Source organism: Artemia sp. Qi Xiang Cuo, chromosome 14 (assembly GCF_049724085.1).
Source record: "Artemia sp. Qi Xiang Cuo chromosome 14, ASM4972408v1, whole genome shotgun sequence".
NCBI classification, from domain to species: domain Eukaryota; kingdom Metazoa; phylum Arthropoda; class Branchiopoda; order Anostraca; family Artemiidae; genus Artemia; species Artemia sp. Qi Xiang Cuo.
The window spans coordinates 41378402-41402982 of record NC_142807.1 but is presented as its reverse complement, the minus strand read 5'-3'; the positions used below and the strand labels follow the sequence as shown (position 1 = coordinate 41402982).

The 24581-nt window shown below is 35.2% G+C and overlaps 1 protein-coding gene across 1 annotated transcript; it reads right to left on the bottom strand.

Moving 5' to 3' along the window:
• Nucleotides 1-1165: 1165 nt before the first annotated feature.
• Nucleotides 1166-22849, bottom strand: LOC148944478 (uncharacterized). Its single transcript, XM_089100797.1, has 2 exons — nucleotides 22713-22849; nucleotides 1166-2540 (listed from the first exon to the last, which is right to left on the bottom strand). Exon 2 carries the CDS (start codon nucleotides 2535-2537, stop codon nucleotides 1185-1187), a length of 1353 nt encoding a protein of 450 aa, XP_088956923.1. The 5' UTR covers nucleotides 2538-2540; nucleotides 22713-22849; the 3' UTR covers nucleotides 1166-1184.
• Between the last annotated feature and the right edge of the window lie 1732 nt (nucleotides 22850-24581).

Genomic DNA, 24581 nt, shown 5'->3' with positions numbered 1-24581 from the left:
TGAGCTGGTGGCAACGCTGCATGTGTAATAGGAAAAAGTGACACCATCAGTGCCATCGCAGGGTTACCTAGTTTTTGCATGGATATCAACAACTTGCAGTTCTCCGTTCTTCTTCTTTAGGTACATATCAGTTGTTTTCAGTCTTGGGGGTTCTTTTCCTTGCCAAATAAACCCGTAAATGATTTTTTCAAAGTTTTAAAAGCTCGCTTTTGAAGGTGCTGAAATATTCGACAGATACCGAATAACAGGCAAGCTGTATATATTTACATATTGCGCCCTTTGGAATATTTTATAAGTTTCCTTCCCTGTCCATTTTTAATGCCTCCGGCATGCCTCCGTGCCTCATGCCTCCAGGTGTCCCTCAAAATGCCCAGTTGTTAACCCCTCGGTTTTTAGTTCTTGTTGTTTTTTTTGCAGAGAATCATGAGTCGTCATTATGTATCAAAGGACTGAGTATTTTATGTTTTATTTTTAACATCATTATCTTTACTATCACACAGTTTACTTTTCCGCCATTTAAATATCACTAAAAAAGGACAGCATTAAGAACAATTTGACTATTGCTTCTTTTTTCCCCTTAAACTGTCTAGATATTTCATATTTCTCAAGAAGCTTCATTTGAGACAAATTTGGTTGAAGCCGTGTAGCCAACTCTGTTTTGGCAGTTCAAAACCTGAAGAGCGGGGGGCCAACAACAGAAAGGTGTTGTTATAGCCGCTGTATGATTAAAACAAAGCTGCATTTGTATAATCTTTTCCCCGAAAGAAAGAAGCGACAAGAGAGGATGAGACATTAAAAACCCTGGTATCAGCCTTAAAGGGGTATACAACCAGGAAATATAGTTAGCCACAAGGATCGGGCGAATGTTGCCTGCAATTACTTGCTTACAATACACAGAACCATTTGTATGACCTGTCAAAGTCATTTGCAAAGGTAGCTGAAGGAGGGAGGGACGAAGAAATATTTCTTCAGTGCCCAATCTTGGCTCTCAGCAGCTGTAGGTGGGGGACACTAAAATCTTCAACCCTTTCTGAATTGTAATTAAGTTATTGTTCCCCTAATTATTAGAGCAGGAAGAAATAGTATCCCAGATAATCTGAGATGCTAGGCTAATGTTACTAATAAAATACCATTGTCACTTAAAAAAGAGAAAAAAAAAAGGAGAAATGGTAGAACGAAATGTATTAACCAGAAATCCTTTCACGCTGATTTTCTTCTGCAAGATCAGACGTAATAGATTTTTCTAATTTCAAATCAAACTCTTTCACGTTTACTTTCACTTCAGGTCCATCAGCTGGATTACCATTCAATCTATCATCTAATAGTAACTGATTGTTGACTTTAACATCACCAATTAATAAATCATCATTCCTTAGTTCTTCCAAAAGGATACATGTAAGATGAAATTCTTTCGAAGTTTCCCTGTCACCAAGCTCGACATGTTTTAGCTTCTTCAATTTACTCAGGCTGGCTATCCCTCTTGAAGTGATTTTCGGGCAGCCGGAAAGATTTATTGATTCTAACGATTCTGAAAATTCACCTGATACTCTATCCAGGCACCAGTCATCAATATATTCACAATTACTAAGATTTATACGTTTAATATGCTTTAAACCACGAAAGTTAAGGAGACCTTCATAAACAAGAGGCAGTCCAGATGCATTGATTTCTTCAATTTTCCATTCACCATCATAAGATGATGGAAGAGAGGATCCATTTTCATCATAGTAAAACTCACTTTTATTTATGAATTTTACAGAAGCCCCGCGAAAAACCAAGAAATGAGCAGCAGCTAAATCTGGCCCAAGAATATAGAATCTAGCATCAATAAATTGCTGATTCTTTACATACTGATCGTACTTTCGCCATTTAATTTCATAACGGATTCCACTTGCAGTAAGCAGGGATTCTGCCCTCCGAATTTTACGCTGAAGGTGGTATGCCACATTTTTCTTTGATCTTGGAAACCAATTTGAGATCGGTTCACCTTCATGTTTAATAAGAGGTTCTCCCGGTCTGTTATTTGTCTGTACAACTAATCCATATTGATCACTCATGATCGGTACAGTAAGTGGTACGTTCGGATCAACTACTTCGATTGTTCTTACGTTCCATCTCCTTACTCTTTCAGCAATTTCTTCTTTACTAGCCTCAGTCCAAATAGGTTTAATTTCTTTTTCTTTCTCTGCCATTATTTCTTGAAAAGTTTTTCGTGGTCTGGGGGCAGGAGGGTTAGGTCTGTAGCAAGGTGTAAAAGGAAACAAGGATTCATGTGGATTTTCATAGCCAGATGAAGGAACAATGCAAATGGCGCCATCTTTGTCAATGTAAGCCCCTGGCACCATTTTTTTTGCTGAATCTGGCATTGGTGGATATGATGGCATTTTCTCTGTTTCATCCTTTCTTTCCAAGGAATATTCTACAATTTTAAGAGCATTGTTCGTATTTGATTCATTTGAGCTTACTGAGTTTGACCAGCAGCGAAGAGAACGCCAGCTCCTCAAAAACAAAAGCTGTTTTGAAGTTCTGATCCACATTGTCTGAAATAGAAAACAAAAGTTAGCTACTTAAAAAAGCTGAAATGCTTGAAATCAATTTATTTACTACAGCTGTTGGGATTTTTGAGCATGCATGTTTAGCTTACAACTCTAGAGGGGATGGGACAAAATATTTTTTTGGGGGAGAAGGGGTAGCCTATAATTTTTAAAAATACAATTTAGTGCCAAAATATTCCATTTTGCATGTCTTTTAAAGTCGTTCTTCGAGGGAAGGGAGTTTCCTACTGACCTATATTGGCTACTGATGTATCCAGGATTTTGGCAAGGAAGAGGACAGCCACCTAGAATCCTGAAAACCTATGTTATTTGCTCAGACAGATTTATATAAATACAAGTGAAACGCACCCAAGCTAAAGGATAATTGAGAGTGATCTTCTTAGATGTACTGTAAAAGGAGAAATTTTATAACAGAATATAATTTTTAAAAATCACCTTTGTCACAATCAAAACAACACATGTTGGCTTTAAATAATCATAATTTACACGTTTCAGTTGACCACAATACTGCCTTGCAATGAAGCGGCAAAATCGAAAAGAACGTAATTGAAAAGATAATAATTTGTATAATAGTATTTTGACACCTAGTTCAGTTACTTTCAAATAGTTTTTACCTAATTTAGGACAAATTCTATTTTTTTTTCTCAAGAATAGTTAGGAATAGTTAATATTTTTATCTGAGCGATTCTACATTTTCTTGTGAAATAACAGAAACCGTTATTTAACGTCTTTGTTATTATGTAAATATATGCATTGCTTGGGGTTTTGGAATGACAGATGGAAAGCTAATGTCCTTGCAAAAACAGTAATTGATTGCTATGAAATAGGTCAGTTGTGTTTAAACTACCAAAATTTTATGAATTTTCCAAATGGTGTATCTATTTTTTTGTTTTTGTTTTTTTTTGTCAAAATTAAGTCGATTCTGACTATGTCATTAAAATAGATGTGCTTTTTAAGAGGATTATTTCCATAACGTTGATCATTTTCACAAAAATCTACGACTTATTTTTATGGGCAAGCTTGTTTGAGACTCTTTGTTTGATTTTCGATTGCTTATGTAAACTTATTTGCCTTCGACAGCAAGCTTGAATGAAACTTGATGAAAGAAAATTTGCTAGTTGGATTATGGCAAGTTGTTTTTCTTACAGACATTATGACAGTCTGGATTTCACCAGAGATTTGACAGGAGTGTTTTTCACCACTGCAACTCTGCCTCTTTTTTTGTTAAAGCATGTCTTTTTGAATAGAAAATACCCAGATAGGTTTACAGAAGTCAACTTGTTAAGGTGTGTCTCTTGTAAACATATGACACCAATATCTTCATCCTGACTAAACACTTACGAATCCAACAGTTTTTTTAGGCAAACTTCTTGAATTTCGCTGAAGAGTTTGTATGTTATGGGATCTATTTCCACTCACAAAGAGGTAGTGCAGCGCTTGATGGGTCTCTTCTAGGAATTTATAGCTCATTTACATTTAAATCCATAGAACATCTATGGGCTTAAAAATTGGTATCACTTAAGCAATCTATTAGGTTTTTCAGATGGGTTTAAGCGGGATGTCAACATTATGTTTATGCTGGTAATTTTTTTTTTAACTTTAACTTCACTGTTAATTGAAATTTCTGTTATTTTTTTTTAGCTTTACTTTAGCATTTATAGTACAATCAATCTGTTTTATGTTTGACATCTTACATAAGTTTTTACTGAAGGCAAGGCTTTACTCAGAGGGGGGGGGGGTTTAGGGGGGTTTAAACCTCCCCCCCCAAAAAAAAGTGTTTTTCTGACCTGTAAAAACGTAACAAAAATGGATATAAACAAGTTTTGTATGCATTTTAATTTTTTTTTGTGTAACCCCCCTCCCCCCCGAAATTTTTTTGAGTGTAAAATCCTCTCCGGAAAAAAATCCTGGGTACAGTCTTGACTGAAGGTGAACAGGCATACCTGAAAAAGGAACCTTCTGATTGAACGCAACATACCTATCAAATCTTCAGAATGCCTAACAAATCTGTTCGAAGACCACTCTTTCATGAGATTAATTAAAATAACATTCTCCACAAAAGGAAATTTTCAAAGAAAATTAGTGAGCTATATTAAACCTAAAAGGAGCGGAAATAAAGCCAAATAGTTATTCAAGCATAAAACGAACATAAATACCTATCAATAAATAAATGAGACCCAAAAGAAACAGAAATTACAACAAATGCTCAAGTTAAATTTAAAACGAACAAAAACTACCACAACCGGGAGTAGGGCTAGTCACCCATATTGCAGCTAAATCCTTTTGACCATCCGGATGCACATATTCTCTTTTGATTCATCTCAACATCCTCGACAAGTCCTGCAAGCTTCAACCTAGTACCCGCAAAAACTCCTTAGATATTGCAGGTACGCCAATTGACAAACTTGGATGCACATATTGTTCTTCAATCTAGTTAAACATCCCCAACAACATGTTCTAATAGTTTCAAAGAAATACCCTTAGCTGTTCCTGAGATATTGCGCCTATATGTCATTTTGACAACCTAAATGAACTTAGACTCTTTTGATTTAATGCAATAATTGTAGTTTACATATTAGTAGTAGATGGAGCAGTAGCAGACCAGTAGTCATAACATTAGAAGTTGCAGTCACTAGTATTTGCAGTCACGGTATTCGCAGTCACGAATAGTCACAGTATTACGCAGCTGTAGTTGTGGTTATTATCGCAGCCATAAATAGCCATAATTACAGCTGCGAGTAGTGGCAGTTACAAGTAGTTGCAGTTACTACTAGTCACAATCACAAGTAGTCTTAATCGCAAGTAATCCCAAATCGCAATCACAGTTGCAAGTAGTCGCGGCCACAGTCACAAGTAGTTGGAGTCACAATTGGTTGTTGTCACAGTTAAAACTATTCACAATTGCTAGTAGACGTAATTGCAGAGTGGTTGCAGTCACAGGAAGTAGTCACAGTCACAGGCACAAGTAATCCCAGGTGCAGTAGTTACCATTGCTATTAGTGACAATTGTAATTGTAAAGTTTTTGAAGTCACAAGCAGTCGCAGTCATGAGCAGTCAAAGTTGCAAGTACTCTTAGTCGCTGGTATTTTCAGTCGCAGTCACAAATAGTCACAGCCGTAAGCAGCCACAATCGTAAGTAGTGGTGACCAGAAATAGACACAGTCACAAGTTGCAAAAGTCCCAAGTATTTATGGTTACAGTCACAAGTAGACACAGTCACAAACAGTGACAGTCACAAATAGTCGCAGTCGTAAGTAGTCGCAGTCACAAGCAGTTAAAGTTGCAGTAGTTGTATTTGTTTTAGTAGTAGAAGCAATATTAGTAGCAGTGGTAACATCTCTCTCAACATGCCCTGAAAGTTTCAACTTAATACCCTAAGCTGTTCATGAACAATTGCTGATACACCCTTTTGACAACCTACATGCATCACAGTGTGTTTTGATTTCATTCGACATCCTCCTCAAAACTCCCTGAAAGTTTCACCTCTATAACCTGAGCCTTAGTAGCAGTTGTAGCAGTAATAGTAGTAAGTTTCATCCATATAACCTTATCCTTAGAAGCAGTAGCAGTAGTACAAGTAGTATTATGTTTTAAATGCTATAAGAATGACTGCTCAAACACATAAGACAATTGGAATAGGAAAACAGTATCTTTTTTTAGGATGCCTCAAGATCTTATTGATACTAGGGATCCGGTATACTTTGCCCCTCAAGAAATTCCTCCTGGAAAATCCTCCTCACATGTAAAATTGAGCAGCCAAAGGGAGATTAAGACAAAAACAATGAAGAAAAGAAGAGATTCTGGAATATTCTACCTATAATCCTAAATGCAAGTAGAATACACAGTATACAAACAAAAAGTCTGTGATAACAAAATGGGACTAAGGAGCAGCTCTGACCATAGCAATTGAAACCCTAAAACAAGGAATTTTGATAACAATTAATGCATCAAAGCAATTTGTTTTTTTGCTGATTTCAAATACATAAAGTTCATTAATTTTAATGTCACATATTGAATGCTACAAGCCTGAGAAAATTTGCGTGATTTTGAAAAAGGGAGGACGTGCCCCCAACAAGATTTTAATAAAAATCACGCCATTAGATTCAGCTTGTTCGAAAACTCTGCTGTGGAGGCCAAGCTCCTATCTATGAAAATGTGGAATTTTGCAATTTTTTGAGAAGAAATCATGGATGCATGTTTACTTGTTCTGTTTTCCAGGGGAGGTCATATCAAAGAGTTCTAGTACCCTTATAAAATGACCATTGTGTCATAGACAATGGCGCTTGTACCGCTTTTGTACCGCTTTGTGGCACAAAAAAACTATAATTTTGCTTCATGGAGGACCAAGTTGCTATCAATAAAAAATCTGATAGCCAATTGATTCAAAAGTAATAACAAATTATATATTGAGCTCCTCAGTTGCAGAGGAAGAAATGTCACACAATTGTGTATTTGTTCTGGAAAGTTGCATAGTCAACACGAGAGAAATGGTTAATATGGACATTTATCTTAATACTTTAAGTAATTCGTATGAGAGTAATGCAGCAAATTTAGAAATCATGGAAAATGAAATAGAAGAGGACAATCTCCAAGAAATGAGAAGAAGAATCTCTGATGAAATGGCAAGAAAAAGGGTAGGCTCATCAATTTCTGCAGTGAAAGAGTGGCCAATATCACAAGAAACAATACAAACAAAGGACATCCTCAGGAGCACAAGGAAGCTCTCACAAAAGGAGGTTCGATACAGCAGAAAAGAAAGATCTAAAGAAGAGACATAGCCAAGATAGATATCTCTACAGAGGGCACTATCAAGAGAGAGAACACAATGAATTATTTTATGGAGCAGATTCAGAATGTCTAAAGTTGTTCAACAATGTCAATATTGTATAATAATGTATGAAACATATTTTTATATTATTATTCAACATGTCATTACTTCATTAAAAATATTTTATATATTACTTTGTTATATTTCCAGTATTTTTAGGATACGCTAGCACCTCAATCTATTAAAAAGTTGGAGATGCAAGAAAAGGAATTTTCAGAAATATAGATACTACTAATAGCAGGCTCATAGAGGATATATTAGAAAATGAGATAGGTTAACAGAACTTTTACCAAAGTCTGAGATAGATGAGCTGAATTTTTTCTCAAAAATTTCCACAGACAAGCAAACACCGTCCAGACACACAGGCAGAGATTTTTCAGTTTTCAGAAACAGGGACATCCACGGTTAAAATACATCTCAGTCTATTAATAATATTTGATTTTTAATAAATTCGTAACAAACTCTTTCTTGAATTCGCCTCTTGGATACACAACACAGACATTTCATTCAAGAAATTATGAAAAAATGACATGAAATATATTTTCGGTTGTACGAATAATACTCTATGCTTGCTCATAGACACGACGCAACTGAAACCATGCCAAAAGTTGTGTATGACCCGGAAACGCAATACGTGTCATGTCAAGAGAAAACATGATGAATAATTTTATGGAACGAATTCCAAACATTCAATTTGTTATGATGATATTAATAAACATATAATATTTTACAAGCTATGTTGCGTAATAATTTTCACGCTTCATTTGCATGCAATAGATACCGAGAGTTTTATGACTCCTCCCCACAATGAATTCTAAAGGTTTTATGACTCCTCCCCACAATAAATTCAGATGGTTTTTGGACTCCTCTCCCTAGTCATAAGTCTTTCTAACCTTGATCAAAGGTATAAAAGTCTGATGATGTACTCCTCTGCTTAAATATTACATTAATAGCTTCCAGGATGACAGGAGTATATGACACAGAATTTATTGATTTAAAAAAATCATCTTGTGGTGTTATTTTTCAATACGTATTTTTATTATCGTCTATGGAACTCAAATAAATGGACTGTTATCATTAGACACTGAACTATAATATGTTAGAATATGATAAAAGCTTATGTAGTACTACATTATCCCACATAAACAGACCGGGATTCTACGATAGAGTGATTACACAACATAATAAAAGTGATCAAGAACGGAAGAATGTTCAGGAAGAAGTCAGTGAAATTTGCAGCTTTTTCGGAGTTGAAGCACTATACGTAAAGGGTAACATACCTACAGATAAAGTTTTAATTCAAAACTGTGACCCTAGGATTCCACTTTTCAATTTAGAAGAATTTAAGTGTCCTAAATTTGAAGGGACTTATCACCGTCCTGAAGATGAGGTTAGGTTCTTCGCGCAGTGGTTACCTAGGGACATACATGATCGCGACAAGTGCATAAGACCCGGTAAAAACTATTCTATATCATGGAATTTTCCTTTGTGGTTGTTTAACAATGAACTTTAAGTATTATTTTTATGTAAATATGTGTTTTTTCAAAAAATCTTTTTAATATGTTTACACACAATAGCAACCACAACCTAGAAATTCTAACTTTTTCCTGTCCAAATAATCCTAAAAGTATCTCAATCTGTTTCATCCAAATAATCCTCTAAAATGACTCAATTTGTTTCGCCCAAATAATCCTCTAAAATGTCTCAATCTGTTTCGCCCAAATAATCCTCTAAAATGTCTGTCCTCTAATCCTCTAACCTGTTTTACATATATGGAAGATACTACATGATCATAATAGATTATTATAGTCAATTTTTGTGAAGCTGATAAGCTGGGAGCAAATGCTTACACCAACCTTATAATCCAGAAGCTAAAATCTCACTTCTCTAGATTTGGGATACCCTTGATTACATCTGATAATGGACCACAATTCACATCACAAACATTTAAGGATTTCATGAGACAGTAAGGAATACAACATAAAACATCTAGCCCAAACCACCCCCATTCCAAAGGGCTTGCTGAGAAAACAGTTGGTATTGCTGAGACCATAATCGTGAAAACAAACAAATTGAATACTGAAGCAGATGCGCCACGATAGTATGTAGTACAGACAAAAGCAAACAAACAATATCGCCGAAATAGAAAGCACTTGATAGTTGTGCCTACAGATGAAAAAAGTTCTGATTTAAACACCAATAGCTCGTCAGTACACAATTCAAGGCATTACTCCATGGACTTAACCCAAATAGAGTACGTGCCCTTTTGCCAAGCCAGCATGTCAAAATCGCCAGTTGCCATGGCCCAGGAAAACAATGTGAACTTCCTGCCTTCCGCGTCCGAAATCGACAACAGTCTTAGAAGTTCTGTCAAGGAGTGGTTGACAAGTCAAGCCACTGTTAAGAATAATCCTATGACTGACAAGCTCTGCCGAAAAGAAGGGAGATGTTAATATTCCTTACTTGCCCGCTTGCATTGTGTATGTGTGTAGTTATATACTGTTTGTGCTTTTGCTTGCCATTATGTATTGCTTGTGCTTTGCCTATGATTGTATTATTTCAGGTTTTGTAACCTGGGTTTTTTTAAGTGTATGCTTGAAGAGACAAATTGTCACAAAGTGACCCTTGCAATACCCATGCTGCCTTTTGATGAGTAACTAGTTGTTATCAAGATGATTGATTAACAAATCATTTATTATGTTTTCTAGAAACTTGCAAAGTACTGAAGTAAGGCTGATAGGGTGGTAGTTGCTAGCTGAGTCTTTTCATTCATTCTCAAAAATGGGATAAATAGGACTTTAAAAGTCGATGTCACCTGGAATAGCCTAACAATAGGTTCACCAATAAATTGGGCTGTTTCTTTGAGCAACATGAAAGTATGAATCAGAGTGTATTACAGGTAGTGGATTGGGCAATGACTTATTTGAGAAATTCATGCATATCAGCAACTTCTTTTGGGTTAGTTACTTTAGTGCCATCCTCTTTTTTGAGATGAGGGATGTCCCACCTTGAAGATTTCACAGAAGAGACATAACAAAAACTTATTGGGATTTGTTTTTGATAAAGCCCCAATTGATTCTTCATGCTCTTTAACTAGGGTAAAGGTACCAATGATTCGACAGTTTTTGCAAAAAATCAGTTTTTCTACTCTAGAAGTCTTAATTTAAAGACTATCGGTTTGAAAAGGGTTTCAGTATGTAGGAAAAACATCTAGGAATCTAACTGTTTGATGAGAAGTTTGAAGTTTTGTCTGGAAAGGGTACAAAACTCCAATTTTCCAAAATTAGAGCATTTTCACCTACAAATTCGACACAACAAAAAAGTTACCTGTTTTCGACGCAAGTCGGAACCCAATTCGACACCCGTATTGGGTGTCGAACCGATGATTCGACAGTTTTTGTAAAAAAACAGTTTTTCTACACTAGAAGTCTTAATTTATAGACTTTCGGTTTGAAAAGGGTTTCAGTATGTAGGAAAAACATCTAGGAATCTAACTGTTTGATGAGAAGTTTGAAGTTTTGTCTGGAAAGGGCACACAACTCCAATTTCTGAAATTTAAGCATTTTCACCCACAAATTCGACAAAACGAAAAAAGTTACCTGTTTTCGACGCAAGTTGGAACCCAATTCGACACCCGTCTAAATACTTGGGGAATACTTGTGGGCGGAACCTGGTGTATTTGACACGTATATTTTTGTTTCTTTGTTTTTCTTCAACTTAATTCGATTAATTAAAGCATAAAAGCATATGCAAAAAGTATAGGTAATAAAATTAACGAAATCGTTTTAAGTACGTAGAATTTGGCATAACAAAATTAGTTCAAAAAATTTTGATACACGCTGTTAAACCCAAATAGTTCTCAGTATTAAAAATTTAATACAGAAAAATCGTTTCACTAGCATTTCAGAAGGGATAGGGTCCAGAAAAACGGGAGTGGATTTCAAGAAATTTAAGAAGTTTATTTGTTTTAGTGGATTTTATTTTCATATGCAGATTCTCATGTTCGTCCAAAACATAGGCCTACGTGTCATTTCGTATAAGATTTTGTATTCGATAAAATTTGTATTTTTTATTTGGATGAAGGATAAATAAGGGTATAATCTAAAAAAAAATCTGGGGGGGGGGGGGCAAAATCAGGTCTGGAGGGGGAACGAGGTCTGGGGGGGCAACTGCCCCCTCTGCCCCATAGCAATTTACGTCCCTGCATGGTATAAGGCCAAGCAGCAGTTCCTCAGATGATGGAAAAAACCCAGTGTCTTCAAAGTAAGTAAACCTTCAAAGTTTAAAAAAAGCTTTTGTTTAAATGTTCTTTAATCTGAAATATTATTAGAAATAATAATCATCAAAATCTCTCGTTGCGCAGAAAGCACCCGTAAATTCAACAGCTATGGTGCCTATGGTTTCATCAGTGGATCCTGGAATTTCTACACCTATTATTTCTCATCTGTTTTACATGTTCAGTGAAGTTTCGACAAAGTCACCTATATTTCGACAGGGCACTGTTGCTGTCTGTCTAAAATTTCGACAAGACTACTACGAAATATTTATCAAAGTAATAAATTCCTTGATAGAAAGAGATATTTATACTTGAATGTGGCTGAAGGACCATTTTTAGTCTGCTTGGTATTCCACTGCATCAAAAAAGAATTTTCGACACTAGGAACTTAGATTCAACAATGCAATTTCCGTCGCCATTTTCAATTAATTTTATCAAGAAAAAGCTAATGTGGCTACATTTCAGAGAAGATTAGATGTATCTCGACACAGTGGCACTTACCCCAATTTTTTCTTGCAATAAATAACCAAGTAATGACACTTTGAACAGTACATGCCTGAAAAATTGGCGGGAGCTCGTCGTGTATTTAAAACTGAAAACTGACCGAAATTGAACGTTATTTTCATATCTGGATCTACCAGATATAGTTTCCGCATTTCGCACTGTGGAAATATAACGACGGATTCATTAGATGGCGCTCTAAGTCACGGCTAAGCAGAGCTATCCCGTTTTGAAGGAAAATTTCGACAGTGGTTCCGAAATTGCACTGTCGAATCATCGGTGCCTTTACCCTACCTTTGTAGTGAGGTTTATCAAGTTACTTTGGTTCAGTTATAACAACTAGCACATTTACATTTTGTATACTTTCTCTATGCTCTCTTTTTCTTCTAGATGCTTCCTTCACCATGTGTAGCAAGTGGGGAAGGTTTGTGAGGCAACTGACAAATATTCTTTAGTGAACCTCATTTCTGCAGTGCTTAGAGTGGTTTTGAAATTGTTCCAGCTTGTTTCAATATGTTCACTACTGGTAAGCACCTCCCAATCAATCTTGGCAAATTGTTTGATAATTTGTAAAAATATATTCAACCTTACTATTTACTTTGTGCTTGACTTGTGTTTTGGTTAAAATGTAGATATGGTCACTATCCTACCAACTGCAGGGAGGTAAGATGTTGGTCAGGGTTGCTAGTGCTAACTAGGTTTAGCAGTAAGGGTTCCTGTAAATGTCTAAAATCGGTTGGCTGGTTTATAACCTGGGTAAGAATGTTGTCAGCAAGGAAATTTGTTGGGGGGGGGGGCTATTGTGTGGGAAAAACCCTAAGCAATCTACACAATTAACCTCATGCATGTTAAAATTGAAAAAGAACATGGCAGAATGCTTCCTACTATTTGCCTCAGATATGATATTAGAGATGGCAAGGTGTGAATCAGATTATATAGAAAGAGATTGAAGAATTAGATAGAAAAAAAATACATACTGTTTGGTTCCCTATTTAAAGATCTTTCTAAATAGAGTAGTCAGTGCCGTAACAATAAAATTCCAGCCTCCTCCTCCCTAGTGGGGCCAGATATGGCCCTAGGGCATATAGTAAAGCTTGCTGATTTTGTTTATCAATTTTTTGTTTTTTGCTTATTTCTGTGCTTATTAACATATAAAGTATTTTTTTAAATCAGAAAACTTATGTACACAGCATAGGGCTAAATGTATCCTCATTAGTTGATGGACGGGGACACAGTTGCAATGACAGTAATTGCTATGTTTGGAAATAGCACTGAATAGGGAACCAAATGGTATATTCTTTTTTTTCATGTAATTTCTGTCCTAAAAGCGAAATCAGCCACATTGTCTTGAAAATACCAAAGAAAATATTTTACCAATGTAAAATGTACCAATGTTAGTTGGCAGTTTTACAAAAATAGACAGAACCTTTCTCAGTATATTATACAAATGCTAAAAGAAAAAGGTAATAGTAGGTGTGAACACTTATAAATTAAAACTTATTCATGGTAAAAATATAAAAGAGCTAGAAATAGAGCAACCAAGTTTCTTCTTCTAAACCACCAAGAGGATGAGTCAAATGTTATTGCATCAGTCCAAAGTTGCCCAAAAAGATCTTTGGAAGTATGTAAGAAAATTCACAATCCCCATCATCTACTTCCTTTATAGATCCTGAAACTCTTTCACATATAGATGATAAATCATGAAAAATGACAACTTTTCAATAAGGTATTTAGTTCAGTTTTCACACAAACACACAAAGAAACACATGCTCATTTTGCTCGTCCAGAATTAACAAAAGAATTTGATGATTCAGATTTTATGGTCCAACAGGTTTATCAAATGCTCTGAAAACTTGATCATGGAAAGGTGCCAGATATTGATAGGATTTTCAAATATGATGTTATGTAAACTTGCAACAGTGCTTGCTGAACCACTCACATATCTGTTTAATCTTTTTCTCTTGTCTAATGTATGTCCTTCAGCTCAGAAAAAAAGCAACCATTTGACTGTTGTACAAGAATGGTTCAGTCCCATTTTAAAAATTACAGACCAATTCCAAATACATCTATCTTTTCCCATATAATGGAGAAAGTTCTGGTGAGAAGAATCCTAGCACATTTTGAGGAAAATAACTTCACCTTGGCATGGGTTCCATAAACAGTGTTCTTGTAGCATGCAACTTCTGGAGGTGATTAATGATTTTCAATTGATGGTTGATAATGGTATTAACATTCCAAAGTGAGATTGTATTTTCCAAAGTGTTTGACAAAATTTCCATCCCACTTCTGATTAAGAATTGGTAACTACATTGCATTTGCCTGCAAACTGAAGCATGCATAACAGATTATCTTACAAATAGAATCCAAGAGGTTGCAGTAGGCAATGCTTTGTCATCACCTATGTCTGTCATGAGTGGAGTTCTGCAAGGCAGTTGTCTTGGGCTGGTACTCTTCTGCCTTTTTATCCATGATTTGCCAAGTGTTGTTAAAAATTTGACCATAAAAACATTCATGGATGACGTGAAAGTTTACAGGTCAGTCACAAATGAACATGAGATTTCTTTACTTCAAGAGGATTTGGATGCTCTGCACTGTTGGTGTATGGTGAACCCTATGTTTATTAACAAAACCCAGTGCAATTCTGTGTACTATTTGTGTAGACTCCCTCAACATTACCGTTAATTTGTTGATCATAAATCAATTTCAAGCATGGAGTATGTTCAAGACCTTGGAGTTTGCTTTGATTTGAATCTCAAATTTGATAAACATGTATCAGATATTACCCATAGGGCAAATTACCAATTGTTACATCTAAAGCCAACATTCTCTAAGTGTAACCTTTGTTCTTTGATTTCCCTTTATGTATCCACTGTAGATCCAATACTTGAGTATTGCTTATCAGTATAGTATCCCCTTAATATGAGAGATAGAGAAAGAGAGGAGAAAGTGCAATACAGGGCCACCCAACTCATACCTTACCTGAGACATCTACCATACCACTAGAAAATGCAGAGACTACAGTTGCCTAGTTTTCACTTCTGATGTGATAGAGCTGACCTAATAAATATAATCTGCATTCTTAGGAACATTGATAATACCACTCCAACTCACTTCTTCACTTTTACAGAATACAATAGTACCCATCAACACCAACACAAAACATACCCACCGTGTACATAAAAGATTAGGCCAAAACTCTTTATCTAGCCAAGTGTGGAAGACTTGGAATGCACTTCCATTGGAAACTTTATTATGTGAGAATATTTTTTGCAAAGGCACCAATGATTTGACAGTGCAATTTTGGAACCACTGTTAAAATTTTCCTTCAAAACAGGATAACTCTCCTTAGTCATGACTTGGAACACTGTCTCTTGAAGCTGTTGTTGTATATTTTGACGAAACAAAATGTGGACACTATATCCAATACACCCAGATAAGAAAAGAATATTCAAATTCAATCAGTTTTCTGTTTTAAATGCAAAATGAGCTCCTGACAATTTTTTAGCTATGTAGTATTCAAACTGTCATTACTCGGTAATTTTTTTTCAAAAAAAAAGTTGGGATCAGCACCAATGCATCAAGATACATCTGATCTTCTCTAAAATGTAGCCACATTGACCTCTTCTTGATAAAATTAAGCTAAAATGGCAGATAATATTATATTGACAAAACTATGTTTGAGGTGTGGAAAATTATTGTCTGTAGTGGAATGCCACACTAACTAAAAATATTCCTTCAGCCAAATTCAAATGTAGATAGTGGCTTCTGTTATGAGATTCATTTCTTTTGAGAATATCTTGCAGTAACCTTGTCAAAATTTTGACAGACGGCAACAGGCCCTGTCAAAATATAGGTGACTGTTGAAACTTCACTGAACATGTAAAACAGATGAGAAAAAATTGGTGTCAAATTTCAAGTGTCCTCTGATGAAAACATAGTTGTTGAATTTACAGGTACTTTCTCAACAATGAGAGATTTTGATAATTATTATTTGTAATAATATTCACATGAAATAAAGCATTAAAAAAAAGTTGTTTTTTTCTAATTGTAGTTTTACTGAGTTGATGCTAGATGCTAGATTTTTCCATCATCTGAGGAACCACTGCTTGGCCTCATGCTATGTTCATATTTTTAAGCATTTTACTAGCATTTGTAGCATTTTTTTAAGCATTTGTTGATTACAACACCCTAATTCATTTATCACTGAATAAATTTGAAGTAGACCCTCTCTTAGTAAATTTAATATATGTTTTCTTTCAAATAGATCTTAAGCTGTATAATACAGAATATTCTCTCTGGACCCCTCCCTAATTAGCATGGAATTCCTCAAGGAACCTTGTTAGGACCATTCTTATATGTAGTATTGATTTGGTAAGATTCCCTCAAAGGTGTTAATATGATGATGACCTGCTGAAAGGGTTGCCCCCAGTGACACTTTTGTGCCACTTTTTCAGTGGCACTTTTTGAGAAATGTGACACTATTGTGACACTTTTTACTAAAAGTGGTATTGTTTTTTCAATGTAGCACGTTTTTACCAAAATGAATTTAAGACAAAAGAAGGAAAACTGTCAATGTAGAAGCATCAATACCCTTTTTTCTTTCATTTTTCCATCTCTTTGTTTTAGATTCAGAGACACTATTACATTGTTTATGCTCCCTTATATTAATCATAAATCTTTTGCTTTTACATCATCACATTGATCATAAATAACAGCAATTTTGAAAACCTTTTGATTAATCACCACCAAAAAAAGGATTGGCTGTACTTACTCTTTTTAGCTATTTCCTGGTCACAAAGTTTTGAATGTAATAAGTGATAATTTCCTTAAGTTTTGTCTCCCATGTACCTCACACAAAGGATATCCTACAGTTTTCGCCAAATAAATTATTTGAAAGAGTTGCACTGATCGTCTGATCAACGAGTTGCAAGTGTCTCATTGACTATTAGTTGTATCAAACAGTTTGTGGTAACAAACTGAAGTAAGGAGTGACTCGGCACAATAGTAACTGAAACTCTAAAAAACGCTAAAGTTTTTTTTTAGTACTTTCAAAAGAGGTATCTATTCTAATTAAACGGCCTTTGTGATTCAGGAGTCATTCTTAAAGAGTTGGAACAAAATCCAAAATTTAGCGTACAGAGCAAAGTATTGACTAGGGGGCAAACCCCCTCATATATGTAATACTTCTTGTTTGTCTTAAGTTCTAATGTTGTTCCTCACATTCAGTCAAAAAAACTTGTTTTTTTTTAAATATAATTTATCATAGGGTCATCAATAGTTCCAATCTATGTTTGTGGCATTCTCTTCAGTATTTTCAGAGAAAAGTTTCAAGTACCCAAAGGTAATGTACTAATTCCGATAGTCCATTGTGTGGAAAAACTGGATGAACAACTCTCAATGTAGACAAGTATTGCTGTCCCTTTTCTTCTGTTTTCTCAAAAAAAAAAAAAAACTTGGATGGCTTTTTCTCTTTTCTTTCCTTTTTTGCACTATGAGCAAAGACTACTCACAACAAAAAAGAGAAATGAGCACCATACTCTGTGGGACAAATTCCCATTTCATACAGTACTCACAATTTGTGCTTTAGCAGGTTTTAAGGGGAGAGCTGGAAAGTTGACAAGAGTGGAAGTGCTGTGCAAAGAAGAGAATCAGCACTGCATAAGTAAAATCAAAATTACTTTTTTGTAGTTTATGGATGGCATTAGAGTGGACTTTTGATGTTTGAAAATTAACAGATGTGGAAAACTGCATGGAGGTGATCCCAAGCAGATTGGCCAATATTTTCAATTTGAAAAGCTTGTTGGTACCAGCACAAGTGATGCAAAGCATTTCAAGCAGTAAATTTTTTGAAAATGACACTTTTAATACAAAATTGACACTATTTTGCCACCCAAAGTGGCACCAAAAACTTGCTGAGTGGCAACCCTGCCTGCTGATCCTTGAAGTATGTCATAGTACTATCAAAAATGACCCCATCAAAATCCTACCCATGTTTTGGATAAAGCTAAAAATTTACATATGAAAGTAAATTCCCCTAAGTCAAATATAATGACAATAAGCTTCTTAAAATCTACTCCTGTTTTCTTAGACCCTAGTCAACCCAAAATACTAAAGAAACATGTTAAACTCCTTGGTGTCACACACTTTTAATAATCTCAAGTAGGACATGTATATTTCAAGAATTCTTAACTCTCCAGAGAAAGGATAGTCAAAACTAAAAATTTAAATTTTAAAGAGGATACAACAAAGAAATCTTTGCTGGATCATTAAAGCTGAGAGAAAGTGGGCCATTCCACATAGCATTTATAGAGATACCTATATCACACATTATACTATAGAGACATAGATCACACAATACACTCCATATGATTATCCAATTTTTTCCCTATGCTTAAGGCAATTTTCCAGTTTTTTACTTCCACTATCTGGATGGTGTTTTATACATTTACACATTTAAAAAAGTTGAAGAGAAACAACAAAATAAAGTAAATAGAAAAGACATGTTGAATCCACCAGGATCTAGCCATAAGTATTCTCCAAGCATTTCACCACATGTCAAATTGGGTTCCAAATTACATCCAAGACAGGTAACTTTTCTGTTCTGTCAAATTTCTAGGTGAAAATGCTCCAATTTAAGAAAATCAGAGTTTTGTACCCTTTTCTTATGAAACTTCAAACTTCTAATGAAACAGTTAGATTTGTAGATATTTTTCCTACATACTGAAACCCTTTTCAAACCAATAGTCTTTAAATTAAGTCTTCTGGAGTAGAAAAATTGTTTTTTTTTTACAAAAACTGTCAAATAATTGGTACTTTTACCCTATTGTACTAGTTATTTTGTGACTTGTATGTTTTCATAGAGCATGTTTCAGCATTGACATAAATTGTTATAGCATTTAGTGCAACAAGCTTGGTAAAGCATACTGCATTTTGGGATAAATAAATAAATACCTTAAGGGATTTACCTGCTAAGCACCCTTAGATATTAGGGAAGTAATGGTTAAATAATGTAACAAATAAATCACAAATCTGTCATTAAAGTATTTGAAGAAAAGAGTTGACACATGGAAAATTAATTGCATGCATATATATATGGTGAGGTATGTATTTGGCCATTTGGGTAAGGGGAAGGGTGGTTGAAGTTCAGATAAATTTGCAGTTTACAACATAATTTAGATGGGATGAAAGTGAATATTATTTGATACATTTTTGTATGCCATAATTCAATAGCTTAATTGCTTCTGGGGTAAATTATGTTATGAACCCTTAAAGGGCTAATTCAGGGATTATTATCAATATTATTCATAGTCTTGTTCTTGAATTGTTAATTTGAACACAAATTTGCAGAAATTTTTAAAAAACAGCTAAAAAACGCTCAAAATTGATGTCAGCTTTGCTCTGATGTCATTTTCAAGGGGTTACAGAAGTTTTAAAACTTTTGTTCCTTATGGATTATTTTTCCTTTTGAAGCTCCATTAAGAGCTCAAAATGAAATTTCCTCATAAGCACTTATTGAACTATGAAAGAACATAAGAAAAGAGATCAAATGATGTATTCTCTTTCATCCAAGGTAAATGATGTTGAAAATTACAAATTTGCTAAAGTTGATTGGTACACTTGGTAAAATTCTACTTTGGGAAAGGGGTTAGGTTAGGAAAATGAAACTTTCAGGGATGAGTCTACAGGCTAAAGTATGTCCCAGGAAGGTATTTTGAAGTACCTATCTCTACTCCTTCTCTCTCTAGAGGGTCCTGACCTTAAAAAATCTGGGTGTTATAAAAGTTAAACCTTACAAAATAGATCTTCTGCTTAAAAAAAGTACAACATAATTGTTTTCAGCTTCACAAGGTTGCTCAGCTTCAAAAAGAAACTGATAACTGAAAATTAAGGTAAAATGTTGTTTTGCCAAAATTTCAATAGGTCATGTCATGTAGGCAAATTTCAGGACCCTCTAGAGGGAAAAGAGTGGAGGTATGTACTTCATAATACCTTCCTGGGACATATTTTAGCATGTAGATCCATCCCTAAAAATTTCATTTTCCAAGATAGCCAAAAGTAGCTAAAGTAGAATTTTACTATACACTTTAAAGAATGATATAAGTAGCCAAAGTATTTTATAATTTTACAAAGTAGTCTGCATAATTTTAGATAGGTTTTTTGTAGTTCATATCATTGACTTACAAATAAAGTAGACATACTACTCAATGCCTTTTTTTATGCTCTTTCCAAATATAATAATCATTTTTTTGGGAAATGAATTTTACCCCTACCCCTATAAATACCAATTCAGAGTATATTTTTGCACATTAGGGGGGGGGGGAATAAAGTTTAAACTTATCTATCATTTACATCAGAAATAAAATTTACCCCCCCCCCACAAATGTGCAAATATCTACCATGAATTGGTGTACATAGGGGTGGGGGTAAAAAAAAATTCTGACAAAAATGATTATTCTGTTCAGAAAGAGCATAAAAAAAGGCATCAACTGGTATGTTTACTTTATTTGTAAGTCAATAATATGAACTGTGAAAAATTTACCTAATTTTATAAGCTAGTGCTTACTTCTTAAGAGTGGAAACAAAACACTCACACCAAATTTTATTCAAGTAAATCAGCTACTTTTCAAGACAGCAAGACCCTAACTAGAACTTTATAAGATCATCCTTTATAAACCCAGTTTTACTCTTGGAAGGATTTTTTGTTTTAATGCAAGCTTCTTTTAATTTTTTTGTATTTATTTTTTAATTTCTTTTTTGCTGTGTTATAATTTTTTTTGTGTTATTATTTATTTATTTGTATAGTATTATTTATTTTTATTTGTATAGTATTAAAATATTTGTGATATAGTTAGAGGTTTGCATCCCTTGGAGTGGCCTAATTTTCTGAATTTTTTTTATTGAGTTTTACCTTAAATTACCTTAAATCGCACTAGCCAGCGATAAGGACGAATCCTGTAGACGCCGGTAAATGATGATGGTGGCTCAGCTCATCAGGCGCATCCCAAACTGTGTGCCATGGCTTGCTGCACCAATCTCTGTCAACAGCTGACTTGAAGGCTTCAGTATTAGGGGACATGACTGCATTCTGGCTAAGGGAATTCCATAAGCCAACCACACGGTTGGAGAAAAATTTGTTTCGCAGCCTGGTATTAGCGCATTTCCGGTAGAGCTTTAGGGGGTGCCCTCTTGTTCTTGACAAACTATCTAACTTGAATAAGTCAGGGATGATATCGTGGTTGCAGATCAATTTGAATGTCATCAATACATCTCCTTGCTTACGTTGGTATGTGAGAGATGGTATTTTGAGCCTCTGGAGTCTGGTAGAATATGGCAAATTTTGAAAACCCCTTATGCATTTCGTTGCTCTCCGCTGCACCGATTCTAGAATTGATTGATCAAGCTTGGTAACTGGTGTAGCAATGGGCATCCCGAATTCTAATTTAGGACAAATCAGACTCTTTAGGAGCTTAGAAATCACTGCTGGAGATCTACTGCAGAACGTTCTCCTTATTATACTGAGAGTTTGGTTGGCTTTGGCTACTGCAGACTGCGTGTGTAAGTTGAATTTGAGCTTGTTATCAACCAAGACTCCCAGATCTTTTTTGCAGTGACTGGTTGTAAGTGGCTGTTTAAAACCACAATTGGATTCCATAAAATACTGGCTGAGAGGGTTGTTTGCTCCAAAGTGTATGACCTTTCATTTCTGGATATTAAATTCAAGTTGCCAGTTTTTTGCCCACACTGAGAGTACATCAAGATCTGCGTGGAGGTCTTTGGTACTTTGGGGATCATAAATTGGACCAATTATTTTGGAATTATCAGCATATAAGCCAATCTTATTCTTTATGATTGGAGATGCATCATTTATATAGATGTTGAATAGAGTTGGGCCCAAAACCGTGCCTTGGGGTACTCCGCTTTCTACATCTGCTGATTCTGAGAAGAAAATTTGGGTAAAGTTCTACCAAATCATATTATTGAGGTAGGAATAAAGTGAATACACCATTCAATGCCTTTTTTTATGCAGATTACAAATATAATAATCATTTCTATTGGAAATGAATTTCAGCCCCCCTATATATACCAATTCAGGGTTAGGTTGTAGAAATATATAGCCTACCCTGAATTGGCATATATAGGGGGGGGCTGAAATTCATTTCTGATAGAAATGATTACTATATTTGTAATCAGCATAAAAAAGGCATTGAGGGGTATATTCACTTTATGCATAAGTCAATAATATGATTTGGTAGAACTTTACCTTAATTTGCATGTATTTGCTCCTGTTTTTGTAAGTGTTTTTTTTTTCTTTTTCTTATACTCCATTGACATGCTTTGCATTCTTGATGGGTTGTAAAATAAATAAAAAATACATAAATAAAGGCCAATTCAAGTAGAAGACAAGCTTACATCAGGCATGGGTAGGCTAGGCCTACTTGTTGGGAGGCCTAGTATTCCCAATAAAAGTATATGAAAAATAAATCTATTGGGATGTATCTTTAAAAAACAGTAATTAAAGAAGAGTGATATAAAAAACAATAACATTAATACCCGTCTTCACTAAACTTAATGATTATCAGTATTTGATTTTAAACCAGTTCCCAGAAACTACTATGCATTTCCAGCCTTTAAAAAACACTGTCACTAGGGTTGCCGATTGCCGACGTCAAAAAAGAGTGCAAATCAAGGCCAAAAAAGAGTGCAAGTTGTTTAAAGCGTGTGCAAGTCAAAAAATTTGCGCGCGCGCGGCTGCCGCCACGCGCGCAGCCCCTTTCACTGTTTTGACCATTCTTCCGCCATTTACACATAATTATCAATTATCCTTCGATTGATAAACACAGTATCTTTAAATTTTTCAATTTTATTTAAAATAAAGTTAAGAAATCAACCTCTAAATAATAAGTTAGATAATGATTATCATTCTTTTTATAGGTTAAAAGGTAATGCTCTGCATAAAATTTGCAGTTATTTATTTTGATTACTTAGATCTTTAACTGAACTATAGTTGACTGCATCCAATGTTTAGTTAAAGTTTTGTCTCCATTTTATTCAAACGTTTTGAAAGGAATATAAGAGGTCCAAGTAACTAGTCGTGAACTATAGCTGACTTCACTGCAATCAAGTCAAGTACTGAACCCTAGCACAGCGTAAAAAAATGGAAGCAGGAACAAAATGGATTTATTATCCTTCAAAACAACACACAAAATTATGTGTTTATTGCATTTTTATTTGCATTTTATTATGTTGTGCCTCAGCGTCACCCATCAAATTCGGAAACCGTTGAAGAAGAGGTACAAGAGTGTCCACATTTCCAGATGAGGCAGCATTTGGAGATGTGGACACTCTTGTGCTTCCACTTCAACGGTTTGCAAATTTGCTGGGTGACACTGAGGCCCAACGTAATAAAATCAAATGAAAATGCAATAAATACGCAATTTTGTGTGCTGTTTTGAAGGATGATAAATACGTTTTGTTACTGCTTCCATATTAAGCATTCGAGATTTTCTAACGTTAGATCATTGTAGTCAATCCGTTTGCTCATTTGTGAGCACAATTCCAAAAAAAAATCAGACAGTTCATCTGGATTCTGTGAACCTGAAGAGCCCTCAATAGACCAATGTTTTGTAGGCTTCTCATTAGGCACAGTGCATCTGGTGCCAACTTTATACAATCAAGTGCAAGAAAATAAGCTGGGCTCAACCGAGCTTTAAATAGATCTTGTACGCGCCCTATTTCTTCCTTTTTGACGAAGTACTTGAGGAGCAACAGATACGTCTGTCGCAAACTTTCCTAAAGCCTGTGAATCCGTGTTCCCTCATCTTGAAACCCTTTGTTTAATGCATTGATCTTTTGTAAGACAAATGAAAGAAAATACTAAGTTACTTTCCAGATGAATCACGCATAAAAGCAAGAATCTTATTAGCCTTTTTTTGGCTCCTCTATCTCCAGCGGAGTCACTTTCTCCATGGTTGGTAAAGAATAAAAGGAGTGGGCTCCCCTGCTCAAGGATCCGCTCAACGGAAGCTTCAAAGGTTAGCCATCGGGTACTTGAAGTCTGCAAAAGCTTATGGTTTTCCACATGACGGAAATTTTGGTAGATCTTTAGTTCATCCTGTCATTTTAGGGTATTTGCCACATATACCACTACACCACGAATAAAATTTCAATTCCATCTGTCAACTTCTTCGCTGCATACATAGAACAGAGAGCAAGGAAACGACTAGGGCAGCCTGGCACAAGCAAATCTGGCACATATTCTTTTAACGGCACACCAAGGCCTTTTTGATGTCCAGTACTAACTCTGGCATTGTCTAATGGGCATTGTCTAATTGTCTAAAGGCAACCTCTAATTTGTAAAGGTATTCCTAGGCTTTCCAAATGTCCAAATATTAAACGTTTTTGCCCATCTGAAGTGCCATC

Coding starts and splice junctions, on each gene's coding strand:
- LOC148944478 (XM_089100797.1), bottom strand. CDS start 2,537: ATGTGGATCAGAACTTCAAAACAGCTTTTGTTTTTGAGGAGCTGGCGT.